This window comes from Aulonocara stuartgranti (assembly GCF_965226115.1).
Source record: "Aulonocara stuartgranti genome assembly, chromosome: 14".
Classification (NCBI taxonomy): domain Eukaryota; kingdom Metazoa; phylum Chordata; class Actinopteri; order Cichliformes; family Cichlidae; genus Aulonocara; species Aulonocara stuartgranti.
The window spans coordinates 5,010,307-5,034,925 of record NC_138950.1 but is presented as its reverse complement, the minus strand read 5'-3'; the positions used below and the strand labels follow the sequence as shown (position 1 = coordinate 5,034,925).

Genomic DNA, 24,619 nt, shown 5'->3' with positions numbered 1-24,619 from the left:
AAAGGCCTTAAAGATGCAAAATTACCATCTTGGTCCCTCCAGCTGTCCTTGGAGCTACAAAAGCTCAGCTACACTTCATGCTTCGAGCCTATATTTAGTTCAAGCACAGAAACATTTAAACCCTCTCTTCATGAATCCACATGAAAAAGCACAGGCTTGTTTTCAGTATGTTAATATGACTCGTTATAGTGAGAAGAACAGATAACAGAAGGTTCAGGTTTCACGTTTTAATAACAGATCTCCATTTACAAACAGTGACGTCATTCAGCTGCTTTAACTTCCATCAGAGCAGGCATAGAGTGTGTGTGTGTGTGTGTGTGTGTGTGTGTGTGTGTGTGTGTGTGTGTATGTATGTGTATGGTGATTAATGAAGAATGCATATTTCAACATTAACAAGCACACAGGAGAAAAACACGGACATATTAAAGTGGTTTGACTTGCTTTTCTTCATCCTGATGAAAAGATTTGTGGAACGCCGTTTGTTCCCTCAGTGCTGAACGTCTGCAAGTCTGGATTTTAGCGTGTGAGTGTGTGCGAGTGTGTGTGGGGGGTTACATGTTGTTTACTCAGGGCTGTTTGTTTTCCTTTTGCTGCCTGCAGACAGTCTGAACACAGAAATGAACAGAGGTCAGTGAACAACACTCAATTTTCTGATTTCAGCGCCTCAAACAAACACCAGTTGCTGCAAATCTAAAACAAAAAATTTCAAATTTTTCACGCTGCTCTCCAATGTCACCTCTGTCAGCACTCACTGCTTAAACCGTTTCTTCCACTTAATGCGGCACAAAAACGCAACCAAATCCTGCTTTTTAAAAAGACAGCTCTCAAACGAACTGAAGACTCTCTTATTGCTGAATGTTTTATCTTTTATCCCAGTGAGTGTTCAAGTCAAGAATGTGCTGATTTCTAAATAAGCTCTTGCAGTGCAGGATTCATTTTTGCCTCTTTGTCATGGATGGAAACACTGCGAGGAGACGTCAGAGGCACTGCGTTGTTACAGGAAATCTTGAAGCTGCATTAAAACGAGTTTTAACTTGTGACTTTATTGTACTTCTCCAATAAAATTTGACACTAATTCTGCGCAACAGAGAGGACAAACACACAGAGAGACTGTGATCTCTAAAATCATCAAGTTTAAAGAACCAAAACCTTTACAAACCATAGAGACAAAGGCAAATCTCCGACTATATTCGAGTATCCAGGGAGTTTGGTAGGTTTTTGATGCTGCATTGTGAAGCAGGCTTAGTTCACCTCTAAACAAACACCTGGCTGTGAAATACTTAGTTTGAAGATGTTTTTGGAGAAGTTAAACCTCTTAAATAATCTGTGCTCTCATCAGTGTTTCAGGTGAAGGTCCAGATTTTCCCCTCGCACGTCGCGATGCGACATTAATTTGGCCCTAAAGCCGAGACCGACTCCACAAGCTCACGATGCTCATTCGAAGATACCCTCCTCGGGCGTGCTGTTGCTATGACGACAAGAATGAATTCACATGCTGCGACAACGGCGACTCAGACGCAAAGCCAAGAAACCGACGGTTTGTCTGGGGCTCCAAGGGCGCAACCTTGGCTCCTGCAGCGCGGGACGTTTGCTCAGCTATTTATAGGCAGACAGGTAAGAACAAGTTTAAGATCAAACACAGGAAGGCGCTGAATACTGACACCTGGTTTTGAATAAATCAGGCCAATAACCTGTTAATGAATACGCCGTTTCAGTTTAATTTGATTCTTGGCAACATCTGGCCCTGATATCGCAAAAACGTATCATGTTTACAACACAGAAGCATCAGTCAAAGTTTCAGTGTTAACTATTAATGCTATTCTCCTTTTCCTTCTTTTCTGTGATATACCTAATGTTAGAATGCTGGGTGCTTTTATTAAACCTGGACAAAGGTTCAATTTATGAGGTCAGTGTATGTGTAGGAATCCCTGTAAACTAAAAACTCAGTAACAGTTTATTTTTTTTCTACCCTTGGCTCTGTATGAGGTCACCAAGTGAGGCTATTCCTTATATGGTCATCTCAGACAGAGAAGCCCCACCCACCCAGGGATTCACTCTTCAAATTGCGTCTTTATGACGTAGCCAATCAGAAACTACTACTACTGTGTCGCTTTAAATACTCCGAGATACTAAAATTAGCAAATTTTTAAGTAGTCATGCACACAGCATCAGAGTGAACAGAAATACAGTCCGATTATGAGGGGAGGATGGTTAAGGTGCAGTCCTGTAGCCTCTAAATCAGCTGATTATAAATTGTTACTACCAGAAATGTCTGGATTACAATCTGGGCTCAAACGTATCCTCACTACACACCATCTGGATCAGCAAAACTGAAGAACTAAAGTGACGTACAATCACATCTCTGTACTTTATCGGAAATATCAATAAAAATCTACTTTTGAAAGTTATGTGAGTATCATACAGGGAAGTGCAAGGATTCAACCAGGAATTATTTTAATACTAATAACATGCCTGACAGTTAAACTTAGTAAAAACTCAAACTCGCAAAAATGTTAATAATTGGAAGTTTTAAGATTGGCTCAATTGATCCCCAAGCAATTTGGAATTTTCTGGGATCTAGGAATTTTTGAAATTCCCGGAGGGGTAAATTTGCCCGTTGGCTTTCCATTTTCACAGATACAAATCAAGCTGAACCAAAAGAAAAACATTGTCTAGATGGTTTTGTGAAAGTATAGCTCCTTAATCCAGATGCAGATGTCCTTTTGGATCCCGGGACTCAGTGAATGCTAAATGTGAGGGAAACTTTCCGTCTTAGACGTGGTTTAAACTTTCAGGCGCAGCTTTTGGCAGGTTTATGGCCGACAGTGAAAAATCAGACAGATTTTTGCTTTCTTTTCTATCGTCAGGAATAGGAAGGCGGAAAAGTCAAGTCGAGAGTAAATTCAGTCACGCAAAGGGAACAAACTTCATCACGGAGATGTGCAATTATTAAATTCCTTCCAACTAAACGTGTGCAGTGAGTGTCAGGGGCGTTATGGGAGCCGTTTTGCCGCTTCAGTCAGATCGATAAACAGAAAGTACACCCCTGAATGTGGCAGCTAACAATGAACTGTGGATTTATTTTATGTGCAAATTCTTGCAAGAGGCAATTCAGGTGCGACAGGAGAGTCCATAACACAGAATACATGATGCTACACCAAGAGGGGGACTGTGTGTGCGTGTGTGCTTGGAATGTGCAACAGTGTGCGTTTGTTGGTGCCAACGTTACTCATTAGGATGCATGAGGATTAGTGACGATTCGACTGATTAGCTTGGACAGTCAGCTGAAATGATTGCTCTCTGTGCTCGAGTCGGGTCGGTCACCCCGACACCAAAAACATCAGATTAAACCCAGACTGCTTTCAGGGAGAAACTCTATAACACAAAATAAAAACACATCGACATCTTCATGTTCCCTAAAACAGCAGACATTCGATTTATAACCGTCTCGTTTGTATGTACAATAGAAGGATCTTCATATATTAATAATCTTTCCTGCTTCGTCTTCACCTCATCATCGCTGCCGAGTCCCTACACGTTTGTCCGCTGTGTATTTATAGAGTATTTTCATTATTTACAGTATAAATTACTACACAGTCTTGTGATAAAATAAATAACATACATACAATGGCCGTGGCTTTTGCAGTGTCTTTAGCATGAAGGGGAAAAAGGGAGGGGTCCGATGGAGGAGGGCCTGCCGTTAGCTCCTTTGTTGCTTCGGGGTTACAGACCGAAGGATGAAGAACGCGGTTAAAGCAGTCTTTCTGCAGAGAGACACGGAGGAGGGAGGGCGGAAACAGTGGGAATAAACCGCAGTCCCACTTAGGGGGGGGGAACTCTTCCTGAGAAACACTTTTCTCACTTCCATCATGGACAAAAAGCTCATTAAATAATAAAACTTCCCAACTTTCTGGACTTAATTTTGGCTAATCTGCACTTCAAGACTGTCTCCTTGTGCACCTCTGTACCGCCTCCAGGCTTGCTGCGTGTTTTAGATCACTCAGTGGAAGTTTTCTAATAATGATTACAAACGTACACATCTGATGAGAGCTATCAATCCGGCTACAAACGAGCAGTTTTCAGTGGAAGAGTCTGCAGAGTCCAGGCTAGATGGGAGCACATCAAGTGAGGAGTACGACCACGGATGATGATCTTCATTTTTTTCCAGGAAGCTGAGCAGCATGAAATGTGTGAACCAGGTTTAGAGGCCCCCGTAACATCCCGAGGACTCTGAAGGAGGAGCATTTCACCCACAGAAACATCATCTGTGCTCGCTCCCTGAACGGTCACCCTTTAGACTCTCTGAAGGAGACTTCCACAGAGAAATCTAAAAATAAAGCTGCCCAAAGAGACACATCCAGTTTATACTTTATCAGTGATGGCAAATTTAAACCAATTGATAAATGTTTTTTAAAATGGCCCATTTTAAAAAACTTCCACTTCGCTACAGTGGAAGAAATTCATGTGGAAAATGGGACCAGGTAGAGCTGACGTGCTCGAATAGTCCAGATCAGCAGAACAGGTTGTGAAATTTGAATGTTTCAACAATAAGGCTGGCTTTTTAGGTCCATCATATGGTCAAAAATACATGGACACCCGAACACTTCACCCGTATGTGACTCATACTCTGCTGCTGCAACAGCTTTTCCAACACATTAGTGGCGTCTAACACTGATTTCATAGTTCCAGTTGATCCTAAACGAGGTCTGGCTGGTTTCCACGCTGCTTTAAAACATTCCTCAGAAAATAAACAAAAGCAGCAGTAAAAGAAAACAAACAAACAAAACAACTAAAGGGGTGTCCACATACTTCTGTCATATACTGATATGGTCTACTGTGGCTTAGTGCTATATTCAATGTGTCATTTGTTCCCAAGTTTTCCTAAATGAGTGTTTCAGGAAGAGTTTCCCACCTCTGAGTGAAGGCGTGTACAGAGAGTTATACTGAGGGTTAATACTGCAGTGGTAGGTCAGGTATAGTCTCTGGTAGTTGGCCCCAAATTCTGACATATTAGGACGACGACGACGAGGGAAAGGATGGAGGGATGAGTGCAAAGCTTCCCCTCCAGCTATACCACCGTGCCGCTCGGAGAGTTCCCGTTCTGTGCTGTCAGGTTCTGAATGGGAGAAGAAGAAAAACACAAAGTTAGACGCACTGAAAGTCCTCTCCTGTCTGCACTCAAACCGAACTTTACCCTGGTTCATAATTATACTGATAATTAAATAAGTGGGCAAACCAGACCCAGTGTCTGTTTAAAGGGTTTTATCAATACGCTAAACTCGATTCTGTTCAATATTAATTTTATCTCTTTATTAGATTATTGATGTGGTCCTCCACATCAGTCCCAGTTTCTTATATGAACTACTCTATAACTCCTTTTCCATTAGAATACTTGGATCAACTCGGCACGGTTCACCACGGTTTTCAGGGTTTAGGTCATAGTACCTGGTACCTGCTCGCCGGGTTTCCACGCGATCCAAGCAGGTACTAAACTGCGACATCGTCAGACTGCATGCCACCAATTGGCTGGTCAGTAGCATCACTCGAGAGTCTGTTGTTCATGAAAATTAAAACCGCCATTTTTAAAATGGCTACAAAAAAACAACACCGTGTTCCCACGAATTTGACGAAGCCACAGACCCAACAGCAAGTATATTCTTGTTCAACTGCTTTTTAGCATTCGTGTCACATTTTAATGACGTCGAGGGACGCTCAGACACGTTGATATGATGAAATATGATATGATATGACGAAGGTCTTTAAGCCATCAGCACGACCAGTATCTGCTCCTCAGTGAAAGGAGGAACAGCATGAGCAGTGCCAGAGCTGTAAATGTCTCTGACCAAGCAATCAGAAACAGACTTCATGAGGGTGACCTGAGGACACGACGCCCTCTAGTGGGCCCTGTGCTCACTGCCCAGCACCTTGTAGCCCAAACTGGCATTTGCCATAGAATACCAGAAATGGGAGGTTGTGCTTTATACAGATGAGAGCAGGTTCGCTCAGCACGACCAGTTTGGTGGTGGGTCAGTGACGGTCTGGGGAGACGTATCCATGGAGACCTGCAAAGACCTCTACAGGACAGGCAGCAGGACCCTGACTTAGGTTTCGGCTTCACTTCCAGATCCTCCTATCTCAGAAAACCCCACCACCTGTTTGACCTGCTGCGGGGTCAGGTCAATCAGGTACACACCTCCAGACTCACTAACAGCTTCCTCCCCTGAGCCATTCGGACTGTTAACAAACACCCCCCGCCCCACACCTGCCCACCCAACTCACCAATCTGAGCCATGGTCTGAGTAACCCTCTTCATTCAGGCCTCTCACACATGGACTCAATACTCAGACAGAGTCCTTTTGCACTGCTTCCCTTTCTCTTGCTTTGAATATATTATAGTATATATCTGTTCTGTTGGCCATTTATTCCTGATGTCTTTACTATTCCTGATGTATTTACAATGACAATGAAGGGCTATTCTATTCTACCACATACCCAGCCCATATCAGAGCACCTATCCAGCATGGTTAATTTTTTCCAATGAGAGCTGATGCGCTTTCAAACTGTACTTTTAATTTTTGCCTTTGCCAAATCTTTGATCTCAGCAGCAAATGTACACACTTCTTAGCATTCAACTTTTTTAATAACACACCTGCTCCTTAAAGTTCAGAGAACAGACAGATTTAGACTCCAGGTGTCTGTTCGGCCTAACCTCCACTAATTCATAAGGCTCCTCGGGGCTAGTGTCTTCTGGAACATTTTTGGGCACCACTGCTATAGCAACACCATGCTAGGTTTCCTTCTATACATAATAATGAGACAAGCATGTCTGAGAGGTGGGAGTCAGCCTCCAATGATGATGAGCTACCTCAACAACCTCCAACAAACCACTGAACTCTGAAAAATATGCAAGAAAATGGTTGGTGCTGAAGGCGAAACGACAAATGTGTTTCACATAAATACTACTGTTTAAGTGTTTAGCACTACTTGGGCTACCCAAAAACTTGATTCTGTTCGTCTGGACGCAGCAGTTTCAGTGGGAGTGGCGCTCATCCAGGTGACGTCTTCATTTTTTCAGAACAAAAAATAAAAATAAATAATTGGTCCACCCCAAGGATCAGGTCCCCTGGCATAAACAGAGGATTGCCAGGATTTATACATCGGGGAAACCAAACAACCTCTGGCGAAGCGGATGGCACAACACAGAAGAGCCACCTCGTCAGGACTCTGCAGTCTATTTACACCTACAGGCCAGTGGACACTCTTTCAATGATGAGGATGTAACATCCTGGACAGGGAGGAACGCTGGTTTGAGGGCGGAGTCAAGGAGGCCATTTACGTGAAAAGGGAAAGACCATCTCTGAATCAAGGAGGGGGCCTAAGGGTACATCTGTCACCATCTTACAATGCTGTGATTGCAGCCATTCCCCAACTCTCTGTGAATGGTACTCATGGCCATTGATCAGTGGTTGTTGATCAATGATCATGACAATTTGCATATTAATGATCAAGGAACTGACCTTCCAGCCCATTGGTCATTCAGTGGTGCTAGCTTCAGTTATTGTGCAAATGTACTGTTTATAAGATTTGGGGAAACCTGCAGTCAGCTGAGACTGAAGAAGTCACCTGGATGAGTGACGAATCGTTTCTCCCACAAAAACGCTACGTCCAGACGAACAGAATCAACCTTTGGGATTTTCTTCCCTGAAAGATTGAGCGTGCATCAAGACTTGGGCTACTCAGAAATACATCACAACTTTTCTTGAAATATACACGAGCACTCAGTGTTTCTCTGTCCTCTTTTAAGACTAACAAATTGGTTCAAGACACTTTGCTCCAACCTTCTGAAGAGGTTAAATCCTGTTTAGAATAAATTAGATGATAAAGTAGGGTTTGCTTTCAGGTGTAGAAAATCTGCAACTGGGAAATCAATGCGTGCACTGTCCTTGATTGAGCCTTCGGTTGTTCTGAGTTTTTCATGTCCCTGGTGGCATGTGCCATAATTCATGAGGACGAGAGTGAGGCTGAAATGCCTGCATGAACTGGGCTGTTCACTCTTTGCAGCAGCTTCGATGTCTCACCCAAACATGGTCCCATCTGGCTTTAAAACACCAGATTAAAGGCTTAGATGATACCCTGTAAAATAAAAGATGATGTGATGATGGCTTAGTCCATCTTTGTGAACAGTCTGCACTGTAAATTAAAACCATGTTGGACTGGAGTTATGAAGACATGTGAAGCGAGTTATTCTCTAACATCTAAGACCGACTGCGAGACTAAACAACTAGAGAGAAAAACTATGACTTAAAAATGTTAACAGGAGACGTACCGCCTTCCCCGGCCGTGCCCAGGTACAGATGAGGCCCTCTTGGCAGGCCGTGATGATGCAGTCATCCATGAACACCAGGACCGTCAGCCTCTCGTGTGCAATCTTCTTACAGACCAGCGGCTCCAGCAGCGGCACTTCGTGCATGCGTGGGCACAGCGTAGTGCCCAGCACCTTGGCGGCGTCCAGCCGGTTGCTCCTCGGCGCCACATTGATCTTGTCGTTGCTTTTGCTGATGTTGCCCAGGCTGTGGTACCGCTTGTGCTCCTTCTCCACGCCCCCGCTGCTGCCGGACTTATCTGACTTGCGCTCCTGTAGGGAAAGAGTGGCGAAGCGGCCGATGCTGAAGGGGGTGCTGTTTCCTCCACCGCTGCTCCCTCCCCCTCCTCCTCCTCCCCCACTGCCCTCTGAGGCGCCCTGGCCTTTGGAGGCGTTCGCCACAGCGGGGTGGGGCAAAGAGTTGGAGCGCGAAAGGGAGCGAGGAAGCGGTAAAGGGAGTGTGGGTGGGTTGGAGGTGCCGGTGTTAGTGTTCGGGGGGTGATGATGTCCCTCCACACCTCCACTTCCTCCCCCACCTGAGGTGCTGTTGATCCCCCCGCTGCCAGAGTTGGACAGCGAAGGCCCAAAAGTGTTAGTAAAGGCGCGGGACAGCGGCAGGCGCGGGTACAGCACGTCATCCGTCAGGTCCCACAAACAGAACTGGGTGTCCTGCCCCACCGAGCCAAATCGGTAAGTGACCGATGGCGAGCCGCCGCCTTTCGAGCTGTGCCGAGAAAGGTGGGATAACGTGCTGCTCGTTCGAACCCGCCCAAAGTGCATGGAGTTATTTTGTGCCCCCTGGTGGAGGTCCTCCTCGCTGCCACTGAGCTCCATAGGCTCCTCATCTTCCAGGGAAGTCGTGAAGGGATCGAATGCCACCACGTTGACCCAAGACTTGTGGCCGTGCCCCCTCGCTACCACTCGGCTTTCTGCAAATGACCACACAGTAACCAGATCATCCTCCCCTCCCGTGGCGAGATATTTCCCATCTGGGCTCCACGACACACAGAGCAGCCCACCAAAGTAGCTCTTCATCACGCCCTGAAGCTCCATCGAATCAAAGTGGAAGACACGCAGGCATCCGTCCTGGCCCACGCACGCCACGTGCACGCCATCTGGGGAGAACGCAAACTCGTTGAGGCCTCCCTCCCCGACGGCCCACCGCAGCAGAGGGTTGCGCGGCGTCTTGGTTTTGCAGGCATAAACGGCGAAGCCTTCGCCCTGCCGCAACAGAGAGTACTGTGGTGCCGTGGTGCCGCACGGGTGGTCCACGTTGTAGAGGTAGAGGTGACCGCTGGCATGGGAGGCCAGGAACAGGTTCTCCGACTTGGGAAGCCATTTTAGACACGTTACCTTGGATTTGTCTATCAACCTCTGTGAAAGAGGAAGGAGGTGGGGACAGACGGAGAAGGTGAGAGGGAAGGAAGGGTGGAGAAAGACATTAGAAAAGTATGAGTTTTAGGTTTTGTTGAGTTTATTAATTAATAATAATAATAATTAATTAAAATGTGAAATAAATAAATAACTAATTAAATGTGTCAAATATTTATTTAATTAATTATTTACAATTTTAATTAATTATTTAATGGTGTATTTAATTAATTCATTATGGCAGTCCTGGCCTTCCGTAGTTTTAAAGCCATTTTTTATCATCTGTGTACCGATGACATTCAGCTGTGCCTCTCATTTAAAACTCAGTTGCATTACTGGAACACATGGTTTTCTTGTCTATCTAAAGCATCTATTGATCAAAACGCTGCTGTAAGGTTTATAACTCAATGGTAAATGGTCCGTATTTGTACAGCGCTTTACTTAGTCCCTAAGGACCCCAAAGCGCTTTACACCACATTCAGTCATCCACCCATTCACACACACATTCACACACTGGTGACGGCAAGCTACATGTAGCCACAGTTGCCAGTGCGCCCCAGTTTTTATTTTTTTGACAGTAGAGGCAGGAAAACATACAGGAAATGGGCTAAGGTGGAAATACACCCAGCCATTCTTTCAGCATAAAAGCCTTTACATACCAAGCACATTGCAAAAACAAACAAACAAACCAGACATGAAATTATGAACTTTTCAGATGCAAATTTGTCGTGTAAAGTATATACACCCTGAAAGTGTCCTCAAAAATATGCACGTTAGGAAAAAAAATGAAGTCGAGATCAAGCGATGATGAGCTGATTCTGATGTTTCTAAACAGGAAAAGGAAGAGACAGACGCTGGGCTCATCCAGTTCTCATCAGAACACAGCAGCAGGGACAGTTTCGTGGTTTCATCCCGGAGCTGAAGCTACATTACGACAGCTTTTCCTACATATTTCAAGATCTCAGTTTGAGCTGTTGTGAGCTGAGTTGGGGCCACATCTGTGAATGCAGAGAAATCACTTCAGAGAGCCAATTGACCCAGAGAACGTTTAGCTGCATGTCTGAGATTTGGCTCAAATGCAGTGGTCTGACTGGTCAGATTTGTTTCTTTGCATGTGAATTAAAAAAAACTGAACTTGATTCAAAAAAAATAATTTTGTCCTGCAAAATTAAGAGCTACACCAGCCTCAGCCCTCCACCCTTCATTATATCCCTGAGATCTGATGAACATATTGTTTTGTTTTAATTTGCCACATAATCTGCACACACCACAAGCCTGTTTGCCAGGTCGGCTCTCTGCAACAAACCCAGATTAAAGCCGAGACACAGATTTATTACCTCCTCGTTAAAGAGTTTACTGGTTTCCTTCTTGATGGGGTCGAGATACTGGACCTGCCCGGCTGAGAAACCCACGATGAGAGCTACGCTCTCTGCTGTGGCCGAGTACTGGTTGAAGTCGTGACACGTGGGCTGCGTCCCCTTGTAGATCCTCTTGTCTATGGGCTTACTGAGGTCCACAGCCTGCAGACAACAGCGAGGAGAAAGTTTCAGCGACATTCAGAGAACCAAAACAACAAACATCACACTTCTGTGCCCATTCTTATGTTTCTGTCCTTCTTTCTTTTTTTTTTTGACAATCCAATCATCACACGTTGAAGTGTTTCCATGGCAGCTGCAGTGGAGCTTGATTTGAACGTTTTTCACATCAGGGTTTGCCATCTCAGCGAAGGAGCAAAGTTTCTGTGCAGGGCCGCTGTGTTCACCGACAATCACCAACCACAGAGAGAACCCGTTAAACAGGGCAGGGCTGCAAAGATCTACAGCTTAGAGAGGTAACTAAATGTTTTCAGGGTTATGGAGGTGACTCCCTTTCTGTGAAAACTTACGCTGCAGACCTAAAATGCTCTGGAGGAGGTTGTGTTTGAGAGATCATCATCATCATGCACTAAACTGCTGCTCCAATGGAGATCAGCGGGCTTAAGCTACTCGAGTCGCTTTGGGGAAGGGGAAGCTGTTTACATGCGTCCTGTAGTTTCTTTAAACAGGTTATTAGCGTTTCTCATTAAGAAGCACGAGGTGCTGCAGGCTGGAAGCAGATCCAGCTCCAGGGAAAACCCTCAGCGATGATACTTTTCTTTTTTTCTGTCATGCCAAAAACACTCTTTTCCTTCAATGGGTTCTGAAATATAACTTATGCATTCACGGTGCCACACAGGATTTAGATGTGTCCTTGATCCGCACAGCTGATTTAAATGGCTAAATTACCTCCTCAACATGTCTTGAAGTTCTTCAGAGGCTGGTAATGAACTAATCATTCGAGTTAGGTGTGTTGACCCAGGGTGATATGTAAAACTTGCAGGACAACGGCCCTGAGACTTTGAGCTCCCCACCCCAGATCTATAACAATGCTAAGGTAGGAGGTATGTGTCAAAGTAACATCCACACGACAAGCCTCTGCTGGCTCGCCTTCTTCTCACAGTGCATCCTGCTGCCAGGTGCTCCCCAGGTAAGCAAAACACATCCGTCCACGTGATGTAAAAGAAAACATGATCCATTAGATTGTCCCACCTTGTTCCAGAGCTTCTGTCTAGTTCTTGCGTGCCTCTTCTCTGTGCTTTCGGCACTGGACGGGGGTCAGCATGGGCCCCTGAGTGGTCTGTGGATATGTCGTCCACACGGGCCAGCCTTCATTCCCCTTGTGCTCCAGTGAGCCTTGGCCGCCCGTGACTCTGTCGCTGGTTCCCCACTGCGGACCAGGAACATCTCACAAGGGCTGCGGCTTTGGAGATGCTCTGACCCGGCTGTTTAGCCATCACAATGTGGTCTTTTGTCACTAAAACCCTTAGTGTCATGATGAAGAGAAAAATCACCTGTCAGTGGTCAAAGTTAAGCCTGAGGAGGCATTTATACATTTATGTGTGTTGTGATATTTTTATTTGTATAAATGTTTCCTACCATTCATCTACTTCTACAACTTTTTTCAGGAACTGGTCCATTTGTGTGTCAAAGATCACAGAAAGCTTTGTACAAATGTGTGTTTTCTAACATGAATCGCTACATTGTGACGTTCTGCGGTGACCCACACATAACAGGCTCAGAGTAGCAACTTTGCCTTCAGCAGAAATTTTGATCTTTCTGTACAAAATATTTGAAATATTCTACACGTGCAAACCAGATGTTTGTTCAGTCCGAGTACAAAACGGGAGTAACAAGTGATTAAAATCCGCCCGACTATGACGACTTCATTGGAATTTGTTGTACCTCAAAGTATTATGGAGTCACTGCTAGTGTTATTTAAATGTTGATATTAAAATGATATGAGCATACTGCAGTACATGCATTATTAAAACTAAGAACAATATGTTTTATGGAAATAAAAGTAATTTTGTTGGCAATGTTTGTTTGCATAAAACCAAACTTACAGACATAACAGCTAAAAGCATGCATCTTAGATACAGGAAACTGTAGCTGTGATCATCATAAATACACATTAAAAAAAGAATAACAGGGTTATAAATGACCGCACGTGGACATTTTAGTCACTTGAGGGTCAAAATGATTAAGTTTCAGTGGTGAACAGCTGCTGCATGAGCATCTAATGAGATTACATCCTCAAACAAAAGACATAACCTCGTCCTGATGTGAACCAGAACCACCACCTCGGTGCCCTCAGCCTCTCGTGTGTGGAAGGCAAACACAAAAGAGGACAGAGGACAAAATCAGCTCTGTAATTGTTTTGATTCGGCAGAAAATGGGAAAAGTCGAGAATAATTATTTGGAATCAATAGCGAGTGTCCGAGGGCCTCACTGCATTATATTACTTCATACTTTTAATTACTGATGCCAGATGTTTGCATTTCTTTACTTAAAAACTTAAATGTTGCAGAAAATAAATCCCAAAAGCTGAAACTGTCCTGTTTTTAAAACCTATTTGATCAAAACATGATATCGAACTACTGATATCGAACCTTCAAAATACCTGCCCGAGCAGGTGCTGTGAGGGAGGCGGCTGCTGAGTGGCAGGTCTCGTTTCTATAAGGTCATATCAGGCACACAGCAGCTCCACCCACCTGCTGTTTAAATCTTCTGTTTGAGAGGGGCAGCCAATCAGAAGAAAGCCGTTTTAACACTTTCCCCAATAAAGACGACATCTGACCAACCTCTCCTGTCCCCTTGATGACAAGCTTTGACACCTTAGCATACACATCTATAAAGACGTGTCTGATCACCACTAGAACGATTTCCAGGTGGCTGCACAGGCAGAACACCCTCACTGACCTCTTGATGCAAACCCAGTCATTCTGTTCTATGGCAGAAACCACTCAGTTTGGACAAGAGTGTCAAGGGTCACTCCTAGCAGGCTTTGATGGTGTCTTGTTTCCAACAGAGGACAAACAGAGGAGCTGCACCAATACCAGGAATAAGACAACTAAGGATTATAGGAATCATGCAAAGCTCTCCTAGCAGTGCTGAAGAATAAAAATATGATGCTAAACAAGAAAAACTAAAAGGTCTACTTTAAACATGCTCCCTATATGCACAGAAGCCCCGCCCACCTGCAGTCACAAACCTTCTGTTTGTGAGGGGCAGCCAATCATGAGAAAGCTGGTTTAAAGGAAGAGAGGAGGGGCTGCAGTAAGGCCTAGGATAACATGAATAACAATGATTCATGCAAAGCTGCTCTAGTAACAAAAATATGAAGCACAGCAGGGTCCCTTTAGATAATATGATTAAAATAGTCAAATTCAGCCCACTCTGGATGGAGTCTATTTTTGACACATGGCCTTGTAAATGAGGGGACAGGGAGGCTGCAGAGCCTGTGATGGTTCATCTGGATTGTTCTGTTGTTAAAAAGCAACATTTTGCAGAAAGTAAATGATCTCGCAGTGTGCCTCCAAATTACAAGCCTTCAGCTGTGAGCGCTGGCAGGCAGCCCCAGCCAAGGACCAGGCTTCAGCTCCCAGCAAGGCTGCAGTGAATGGAGAGCCGTCAGAGCCTTTCTTCTCGCCGTTTCCTGCTCCTTCAGCTCCTTCTGACGCTGTTCATCCGTTTGCACGATGCGCCACTCACCACCTATTCAGCCAAATGAGCAGCAGCTCCATTTTGCATTGCATAACAAGCAGAAAGCTGTGGTGGTGGTGGTGCAGCAGCAGCCGCCGCTCGGAGAGCCTGAAAAGATGACGAAATGCGAAGCAGCAGCATCACACTAGCAGCTTAGCACGCCAGGCTAAACTCGCCCCCAGCCTCACCTTCTTGATGTTGGTGTACGTGTAGAAATACAGCTCCCTGCCGATGTTGAAGCACACCCGCTCCGACTCCTCGCTCGGGTCTTCGGGCTGCAGCTTCACCATGGAGACCCGGACCGGCGGCAGGAAGCCAGCCGGGGAGGAGTTGGCTGCGGCATTGGAGGAGGAAGAGGCGGCAGCGGCGGCGGCTGCAGCCCCGGGCCCCTGCAGCAGCCCGACCCCTCCGCCGGGTATCGGACCCGGTCCGGCCCCGGGCCCCAGCGTGGCTCCGGCGGACGGCCCCCGCGGCAGCCCGCCCCGCTGCAGCGAGTCTGAGAGGGTGAGCAGCTTGTAGAAGCCCTCTCTGGTCCGGAACTGGGACTTAATCTCATTGATATCCTTCAGAGCGCCGCCATCTCCGGCCATTTTAGTACAAACACGCCGCACAGGAAACGGAGATTCTGACCTGGAAACAAAAACGCGCTAATCACAAGTCCTAGGAGAGATGCGTGAGAGGCGAACATGAGGCGCAGCAGCCGAGCTCAGCAAGGCCGACCCGCACAGCCCGTCCGCCCCGCTGCATTTTACACCGGCACCCCCACTGCCTGCTAAATAAACCCCCGGAGACAGCCCCACCGAGCCGGTGTTAGCATCCTCCTCCGCCGGGTCTCTGCCTGCCTTCATCCAGCGTGCGTAAAGTACGTGTGACGGTGCGTCAGCTGCTGCTGCTGGCCCGGCCTGGCACTGCGCACTCCCACTGTGGTCGGGGGGCAAAGAGAGGACATCCAGCCCCCGTCAGCCTCAGTCAACCACCCCACCCCCAACACTTAACAACCAGTGGACCGGCCAGGACCACGGGCGTTTCCAAGATTTTTGTGGGCAGAGGGGGCGAGAATAAGGGGGCGCACTGGAAATCTGAGTATTTGATCAGAAATAAATTCAGACTTATGATGTGCTGACAGGTGTGTTACATGAAAAGTAGCACTGCTACTTAAAATTATATTTAAAAGTGGTGAAACATCAGATTATCCACTGGGTCTTCTGGGTAGGGGGCCAGTGCACGGCTGAGTGCCCATCCAAGACACAAGCAAAAGAGGGAAAATCATTGAATTTAATTACATATTTTAAATTCTTGCCCTTTAAACCACACATACAATACAGTAAACTTTTCTGTGTTACACCTGCCGTTTCTCCGATATGCTGCTGAAGGTGTCCACCAAACTCAGCTCAGTATTTCCAACGTGAATGAAACAAGCACAAGATGGTTTAGCAAATAAAGTATGTCCCGTATGCTTCCTTTAGTTATTCCAAAAGAGCCTGACCGTCAAATCAAGTTGGCTTGGGCCCATCAACCGTTTGTGGCCAGACGTTTGTAAGAATGGGTGAAAGATGTATCAGCACTTTCATATGAAAATCATAATCCTGCTGAAGTAACCGTACAAAGGTTTCAGCACAAGCATACTGAGAGCAATAAATAAATAAAAGTACCCATTATGCAGAATCATGGCTGTGTGAGGTGGAGATGATTGGTTTCACCACAAAATATTGCTTGTTGCTAGTAATGAAGAAAGAAAGGCATTCATTGCATAGTATAATTCCAGCATTTACTCTGAATAATTCCTTTATTCTAATGTTTTTACTGTTAGAAACTCTTTGGTGGCTTCAGATAACGGTTTTGTTTTTTCAAAACCATGCCTGTTAAGCCCATTCCTACCCTGTCACTCTTCAACTTTAACTGCAATTTTTGTATAAAATAACGATGCTTTTGTGTTGTTTAGCTTTGACTACACACAGACACAGGGTGGGACAAGCCTGCCCAGATATCTAAGAAATTCACATCATAACATATAATTAGCACATGATCTTGTAACTCATATTTCACTGCAGACTGAACAAGTTTATGCCATGAAATTCAAAATTCCATGTTTGGCTGTGATCAAGTATCTTAAGTGTTTTCCTGGAATGAGCCAAATGTTTGACGGTGACGTGTGACGCTCCCTCCTCAGTGAATAAAGGACCTCAAGAGTTTTTCTGAAGCACCTTTAAATTCAGCAGAGAATAACTCCGGCGTCTTTTTAGGAAAAGATTAGTGCCAGCAGAGAGGCTTCATTAGAAGTGCCGAAACCTGACGCTGTCGCTGCTCACACTGAGCTGCTGAAATTACAAAGAAAATTACAGATCAGAATAAATTAATTAAAATGAAGGATTTGTTATGCACAAATCCAGTGGCCTGAAATGAAGATGCTAATAGAAGTGACAGTGTGTTTGCTGTAAATCTATAAATATACATTCATTACCACCATCACTGTGTTCTCCATCCACGCTTAACTGGACTCAGTTTGATAGATTTCTGAAAAATAAATATAATCTGTGCCGGCACTAATGGCTTGAGCTTCTTCATAAGGCAGCGAGGAACAAATTGAAATAATTTACGGCTGTAGGGCTTTGAAATATTCCACATGAAGCAGGGACACCGGAGACAGCATGTAGAGGATGTATTTGTTCCCTCCAATAAAAACACGAAAGAATGGGAGGAATTATGAAGGAAAACTGCTGTAACATCACTCGGCGTCTGTTTATAACTCCTAAATTCTGAATCAGAATTATGAATTCAAACTAAAACGTTATCGTGCCTGAGCACCATGGATTTGTGCTCTCAGTCAGCACCTCCTCCTCTGGCTCTGTGTGCACACAGGAGAAGGCTTCTTAAACGATCTGAAGCCATGAGCAGTGTAGTCGAGTACTTCTTCATTAACAGCCTATATTTACTCATATGCTTTGAGTGTTTTATGCCATATGTTCATATAAGATCGTGTTTTAAAAGTTTGGGGGCATCCGGGGATATTGTGTCCTTGCAGAAATACAACGTGGCTTAAGAGACTTAAGAGGGTGATAAAAGGGAATTTTCTTAAAGAGGATAAATTACGCTGATGCATCCACAGCTTCCCCGTGTTTATGTGAAGACTCCTGCTGCAGTCAGTAAGCCCAGATAAATGTTCTCCAGAAGAAACATGTAGATGTGCATATGTGTGTGCCGACTCAGCAGGAACAGGATGAGAAATGTTCAGATTGTACGCTCACCTCTCACCCTATGATAGCTGGGATAGGCTTCGGCCCCCTAACGCACCTCAATAGATAAGAGGTTAAGGAAGTGGAAGGAGGGATAATTATTTGAAAGCAATATCGAATGCCTGGGAGCCTAACTGCATTACTTTCCAGACGTTTCTACCATAAACTGAGAGAAAAGGTAGCGATAGATGCTGCAAATAAAGCAAAAGCGTCCCGTCAGTGCTGAAACAAACCCACGATTCTGCCTTAGAATCACAGGCACAAATGACGGTGATACACAGAACAGAAATCACTGCAGTTAAAGATGCCGTGGCCCTCCGTCAACACATCCGCCCCAACACCCGCCTCCAAAATCAACAAAGCTTTCCATGTTGTGTTAACTCATTTTATTACACTGTAACGGCAGTAAAAAGTGTGACATACAGGCTCAAGTCACTAAACACACAGCGCGAGCAGCAGCAGTGCTTTCAGCTTGTTTGTGGCGTCTTCAGGAGGCCCCGTGTGTCAGTCCCCTCAGGCAGCTGCTGCTGCTCTGATCAACAATACGGTGGCAGAACAAAGGATGCCCCCCTCCTCTTTAGTGTTAGAGGAGGTCCTTCCTTCCTTCAGGGTTTTCTCAGCTGTCTGGATGCTCTGGTTTGTTCTGGATCGCACAAACCAAAGTTGAAAATGGCATAAATAAGAGCAAACTCCCCGAGGTTGAGGGATAAAGGCTACAACACAGAAATCTTCTTAGGTCAGAATGAACTTTCAGCATCATGGCATCACCTGTTTCTGACAGATTACCTCTCCTTTGGTTAGAAATTAAAATACTGGGGCAGTGAGGCGTCTATACGCATCGAACTTAACGATGACAGATCCAAATGTCGAAGCCCAATGTGTCTTTTCTCTCTTGTATTAAGTCCCAGTAGAAGCAGGGTGTGGGAGAGTCAGGCCAGCATGACGTAGTTCTCGGCGATCTCCAGGACGTAGAGGTTGGAAAGCCCCGACGGGTCCTCGCTCTGATGAGTTTCTAAAAGGACCATCCTGCGGCGAAAAGGTCACGTGTCAAACACTGATCAGCACAAAAAAAACACAAGTTCTATTAAATAAGACCTGAAACTACCATTTGAGAAGATAAACATCAGGAAAGTGTTTACTGATTAATTACAAATTAAATTAGCAGCAGCTTCAACACACTCAGACTCACCACCTGCTGGCCAATAAGCAGAATGCATGCTTTAATTTATAAAGTACTTATTGTAGGTAACTGCGTTTATAATACTTTAAAACCTTTCAAACTGAATGAAAGCAAGTTAAATCAACAGGATGGGACTTGAACTCCAAAACATCCATGTACGCACACGTCAACTGAAGTTCAGTTAAAATAGGTCCAGGCAGTACTTTCTTGTTATGCTCATTTGTACCACATGGTGGCGCCTGTGAGTCAGTGTAGAATCCAGTCTGCCCTGAGCTGTGCCTTTAGGGTGCATCCATCCTTTATGTACAGTCTAGACTGCAGGTGCTTTTTTTATCCACAGAAAATTCAAAGCGAGGACGTGCTGTACCTGTCGGACTGCACGAGTCTGTGGGTCTTCCTGTGGTCCGTGATTTCCTCCAGCATTTCCGTGAAACCTTTTCCTCTCCTCAACCAGCCGTGACGCCACACTGCCAACAGCGTGTCATCAAAATACACTGTACAGACAAACAAGAGTCAGTGCTGAGCCTTCAGCGTCTCCGAAATTCACCATAACCAGGGTCTCACTCCTTCCTCTCACCTATAGATTCAACATCTTGAGAGAAGATGGTCTCAGAGTGCTGCGTTCTGCCGCTCTTGAACTCCCCATCAAGACCAACTATTTGTACCGACCCTGTGGAGGAGAGAGGGGCAGTGTTTGTGTTAGAATATCTCTGTGGAAATATGAAGGTAGACAGCATTATGGTGCTCAAATCATAACGAGGAGTTAAAATAGTCCTTAGGCAACATAATAAATATCTGGAGCTGTTTTCAGGTTAGTCAGACTGAAAGTAACTCAGAAAGGCTCAAAATTTCTTTGTATCTGAGCTTTTAAGACAAATAAATTATCAGTATGTCAGAATCAACACGGCACCATAACATCATTATAGCAGTGCTCTCCTTAAGAGAGCGGACAGGTTAATATGAAAGACAACCACTCAAAACTGGCTCCAAAGGCGAATTATCTGCCATGTTGGTCGCTTTAACAAAATGAACAAGTTGCAATCCAGCTGTGTCAGTTTGCACAGATGGGAGCATCTTTATTCAACGTGCTGTATCTGGTTATAATCCCATTTGAAATGAAGGTTGCAGAGAGCCTTCGTCATTCTGTATCTGATTTACAACAGATTTGTGATTTTGTTTGATTTGATTGATGCTGCTTTATTACAGTTATATATTCCATATTACAGATGTGATTTAAATGCCAACCTGATCCCATTCAATCACAAACCAATCACAGACTGTTTGCTGGTTATTTGCCCTTTCATTGGCATCTTGATGCACCGAAGTCACTTTGAATACAGGGAGTAGTCACAGTGATGGCACCCGACCCAAGTAAACATTTCAAACCCGACAAGATTACACGTGCACTACACACAGGGACAGTAACTTTGATCGTGCTGGTTTAATAAACACCCACATGGCAGCAGTCAGAACTGTAAGAATGAAGTTTTAAAGTGTGGAGTTCAAATTCAACAAACGCAGGCCTCTTTCTGAAGACAACAAAGTTTAGTGTGATACTTACTTTCCAAGAGGACGAGCAGCGAGTTATTGTCCAGCTGGTTTACTTGGACTACTTCTGGACATGGTCTCTCTGTAAGAGCAAACACCGCCACCATTAACAACAACAACAACAACAACAACAACAACAACAACAACAACAACAACAACAACAACAACAACAACAACAGCACGACTTCATGATAAACACTGATGTGTTTCTGATAACGAGCCGTCAGCTTACCCAGACCCGTGTTGGTGAACCAGGACGTGTTGGAGTTGAGGTTAATGTATTCTACATAGACCGGATGGCTGGGGCTGGAGCCTCGAGAAACACCGATACACACCATCGGGTACTCCTGCTGGGGCACCACCACCATCTCAAACACCCGCAGAGGGCTGGGCAGAGGGAAGTCGAAATGCTACAAGCATGAAAGAGAAAAAAAAAAATCAGGAGTTTAACGTCTGTTCGCTTCTCGGCTGAAGGAGCGGCTAACAAAGCAGATCGTTACGGTGTTTTGTTCGAGGACTTATAACCTGCAGGCTTTCAGCCACACAGAAGGAGTAACCGAGGACACCTGAGTCTGTTCTCCAAACCATAACAATTTTATGGTTAGAGGCCTCAGCTCTAACTCATAAATTTAATGGAGACAATAAAAAAGCTTTGTGTGACCGCCGGCAGTCATTTTATAAGCTGCTGTCAATGTTAACAGCCCACTAAAAAAATAAAATCAAAACAGAAACACGTTTAATAAAAGCAGCATGACTGTGGCACCCTTTCAGGTACATCTCAGATCATCACATAATCTTTCTTGTGTTTTTGTCGTGTCAATAGATTTCGGCGTTAACGGGTTTTCCCATCTCAGCAGGTTTACAGTTTATTCACTGCAGGTTCGGGGAATTTATGTGGCTGAAACCTACTTTTCTGTGGCACTGCTTGAATTATTTCATACTAAAATGCTTCGTTACATCCTGTGCATGTTACACTAACTGAACATAACTGGAGACAATAAATAAATCAAATAAAACCAACTAGAAGCTACATCAGGAGGTGTTTAAGGGTCCTAATGCTTACAATTTGTGCATCAAGCATTAAAATTTCAGCACCAATAGCATCTATGCATGATGGGGAAAAAAGTATAATGCAGTAGCAGGCTTGTTTAACTTTGTGCTGGATGCCAACGCTGTAAAAGTCAAGTTTCTGTCACTGATTTTGCTCTTCTGAGAAGTGAAAACAGAAAGGACAGGATGCTTTCCTTAGTAATTCACATTTGACACACGTACCTTAATCAGCATGAACTTGTGCATGGGCTCGTACCACTGCAGCAGCACCACACTGGACTCCAAAGCACAGCACAGGAAGGCACAGCCTCGCTGCATGTTCCCTGCTGCGAGAGGCAGAAACAAGCAACAGATCAGCCGGTTTTCACTCAGAACTGATCACCATAAACATGCACAGGAATCTGCATCCTTTATTTTTATTATTAATATTTTAAACCTCGTCAAACAGTTAAGATGACACATTACAGGGAAAACACGTTTTAATCTCATGCACTGGTCAGTTTTAGGATTATGGTCAACAACAACACTCATGTAGACGCCCAAAGTACACCAAGACGATACCCACACCGTTACACTTCCACCCTGAAATGTTTATACAAGACAAGATGGATCCACGCTTTCACGTCTGTAACACCAAGTCCGATTATTTTAGCAAAAAACAAAACTTATCAGGTCACGCAACATGTCCTGTGTGAATTTTAGCCTCAGTTTCCTGTTCTTAGCTGACAGGATTAGCAACGGTGTGGTCTTCTGCTGCTTCAGAGATGCTCTCCTGCATGCCCTGACTGTCACAAGTATGATCATTCTCCTCTGATCTCTGGCATCATGTGGCATTTTCTCCCATTGAACTGCTGCCAACATATCTTCTGTTGTTTTGGACTGCACTCTGTGAACTTTAGAGATGGCTGCGTGGGAAAATCCCAGCAGATCGGCAGTTTCTGAAACACTCAGACCAATCTGTCTGTCACCAGCAACCACACTGCCTTTAAAGTCACTTAAACCACCTTTCTTCCCCCTTGTGACGCTCAGTTTGAACTTCAGCTGGTTTTCTTGACCATGTCTACATGCCTCAATGCAATGAATTGTGACTGAATAGATAGTTTTATGAATCAGAAGCTGAACAGGCCTACCTAACACAGTGACCGAAGAGTTCAGATTAGCATTTCTAATGAGATAACAGCTCATTTCCAAACTGAAAATGTTAAAAAACTTAGTAAAACTAAACTAAAGTAATCACCTGCAGAGGTTTGATGTAAAGAATTCTACTGAAAAGAGCTTTAAAAGAAGTTTTAAGACTAAAATCTTCACATCAGCAGCATTTTCCAGTTTTACATTTAGACAGACTTTAAGAAAACCTATCACGATTTCTCTAATTTAATAATTTAGCTGCTGTAGTTTCATGTTTTACACTCTTCCCCTGTGGTGTTTCCCCTTTAGGGGATGTAGAGAAGTGAAATAGAAACTCTGACACAAAGCCAAGTATCGAACTACGCCTGAACAGAATCTGTTCTCACCGACTGAGCAGGTCCTGCAGCCTTTGGTGTCGGGTATTTTAGACGTCACCGCACATTTTCTAAACACAAAAATGCAGAAAATCAGCGTTTAAATGGGACGAGCGGATCTTTCAATCACGACTGAAAATGAACTGCAGAGAAACTTAGTGTGGTTGTTACCTAGGCAACAGTCTGTGAGTCGGTAAGGCGCTCATCCTCTGGTCTTTGCGCGCCTGTTCGTGCAGCTCCTTCAGCATGTGGGAGTGAAGCTGCGACGATTTACCTGCAAACGCAAAATCAGACACAGTTCACGAACTGATCTGCAAACTGTTTACAGACTCCGACATCACCAGACCTGAGATCAAATCCACTAAATGCACAAAGTCACAGCAATGCTCACTTATTTGTCTGGTAACTTTTACCAACAATCACATTAAATGTTTACATGAGACATCAAAGGGACAAAGCATCAGGTAAAAGTGTCAAATTAAAAAAATAAAGAGATAAAATTGAGTCTGACAAGACAGTCGGTGAAGAAAAAAGAATAAAAAATCTTATTTTAATTCAGATTTTAACAGTTTTAGACTGGACATGTTTAAGTAAACAGACCAAAGCAGTTCTAATAACACTGAACAAAGAGGCAAAGAGAGAAGGTAAAAACAATTAATGAAAACATTCAGAGGTTTTAATGTAATCAAAGGTCCTTTGACCCATTTAATTAAAGCGTGTTCGCGGGTCTACCAGCAGCTTCCTAATGTGTTCTTTAAAGTGGACCCATTACACCTTTTCCTTATTTTCTGACACGTATGCTGTTACAATATCAGATATTCATGTTAAACATGGCTGACATCTCAAATACTTTTCAAAATGTATTGAAAACAAATGTTTGCTTTGTTTTTCTCAAGTTTAACAACCACTGGGTGAACAGTTAGCAAGTGTTTGCAGACAGGTTGGCATCTTCCATGCAAACTGCAGGTGACAGCAGCAAGCTGTTACCAACTAAGGATGTTTGGGTGTAGCAACTGCCAGCACGCTCCAGCCACCACTGGCCAAGCAGTGGAGGAATATGCATTTTTTCCTAGTGACTGGTAATCCCCAGAGTCGTTACAAACTGGTCTCTAGGCCTGTGTGACTGAAGCATAAAGCCTTGACTGTACTCTGTTGTGCACACATACAGCTGGAGACCCACAGCTGAGGAGTCATTCATCCTCATCTTTTAGATCCCATTCCTACAAGACTCCTCAAAGAAGTCCTGCCATTAATTAATGCTTCAATCTTAAATATGATAACTTAATCTATTAATCAGCTATGTACGCAGGCCT

General features: G+C 44.4%; 2 protein-coding genes across 7 annotated transcripts in view; both read right to left on the bottom strand.

Annotated features, from left to right (window-relative positions):
• Positions 1–212: 212 nt before the first annotated feature.
• Positions 213–16,557, bottom strand: LOC309687768 (WD repeat-containing protein 20). The gene is made up of 5 exons (XM_082502942.1): positions 15,594–16,557; positions 14,982–15,423; positions 11,071–11,253; positions 8,327–9,736; positions 213–5,116 (listed from the first exon to the last, which is right to left on the bottom strand). Exons 1-5 carry the CDS (start codon positions 15,608–15,610, stop codon positions 5,069–5,071), a joined length of 2,100 nt encoding a protein of 699 aa, XP_082359068.1. The 5' UTR covers positions 15,611–16,557; the 3' UTR covers positions 213–5,068.
• A 1,840-nt stretch (positions 16,558–18,397) lies between these two features.
• map4k1 (mitogen-activated protein kinase kinase kinase kinase 1) overlaps positions 18,398–24,619 on the bottom strand; it is a 54,822-nt gene continuing 48,600 nt past the window's right edge. For all 6 annotated transcript variants that reach the window (XM_082502642.1, XM_082502644.1, XM_082502639.1 and 3 more), the window contains 8 exons: positions 23,478–23,580; positions 23,319–23,377; positions 22,027–22,130; positions 20,987–21,164; positions 20,768–20,836; positions 19,784–19,876; positions 19,574–19,700; positions 18,398–19,052 (listed from right to left, as the gene is read on the bottom strand). In XM_082502642.1, coding sequence (XP_082358768.1) covers positions 18,956–19,052; positions 19,574–19,700; positions 19,784–19,876; positions 20,768–20,836; positions 20,987–21,164; positions 22,027–22,130; positions 23,319–23,377; positions 23,478–23,580 — 830 coding nt within the window. In that variant the 3' untranslated portion in view covers positions 18,398–18,955. The remainder of the gene's footprint in view (positions 19,053–19,573; positions 19,701–19,783; positions 19,877–20,767; positions 20,837–20,986; positions 21,165–22,026; positions 22,131–23,318; positions 23,378–23,477; positions 23,581–24,619) is intronic.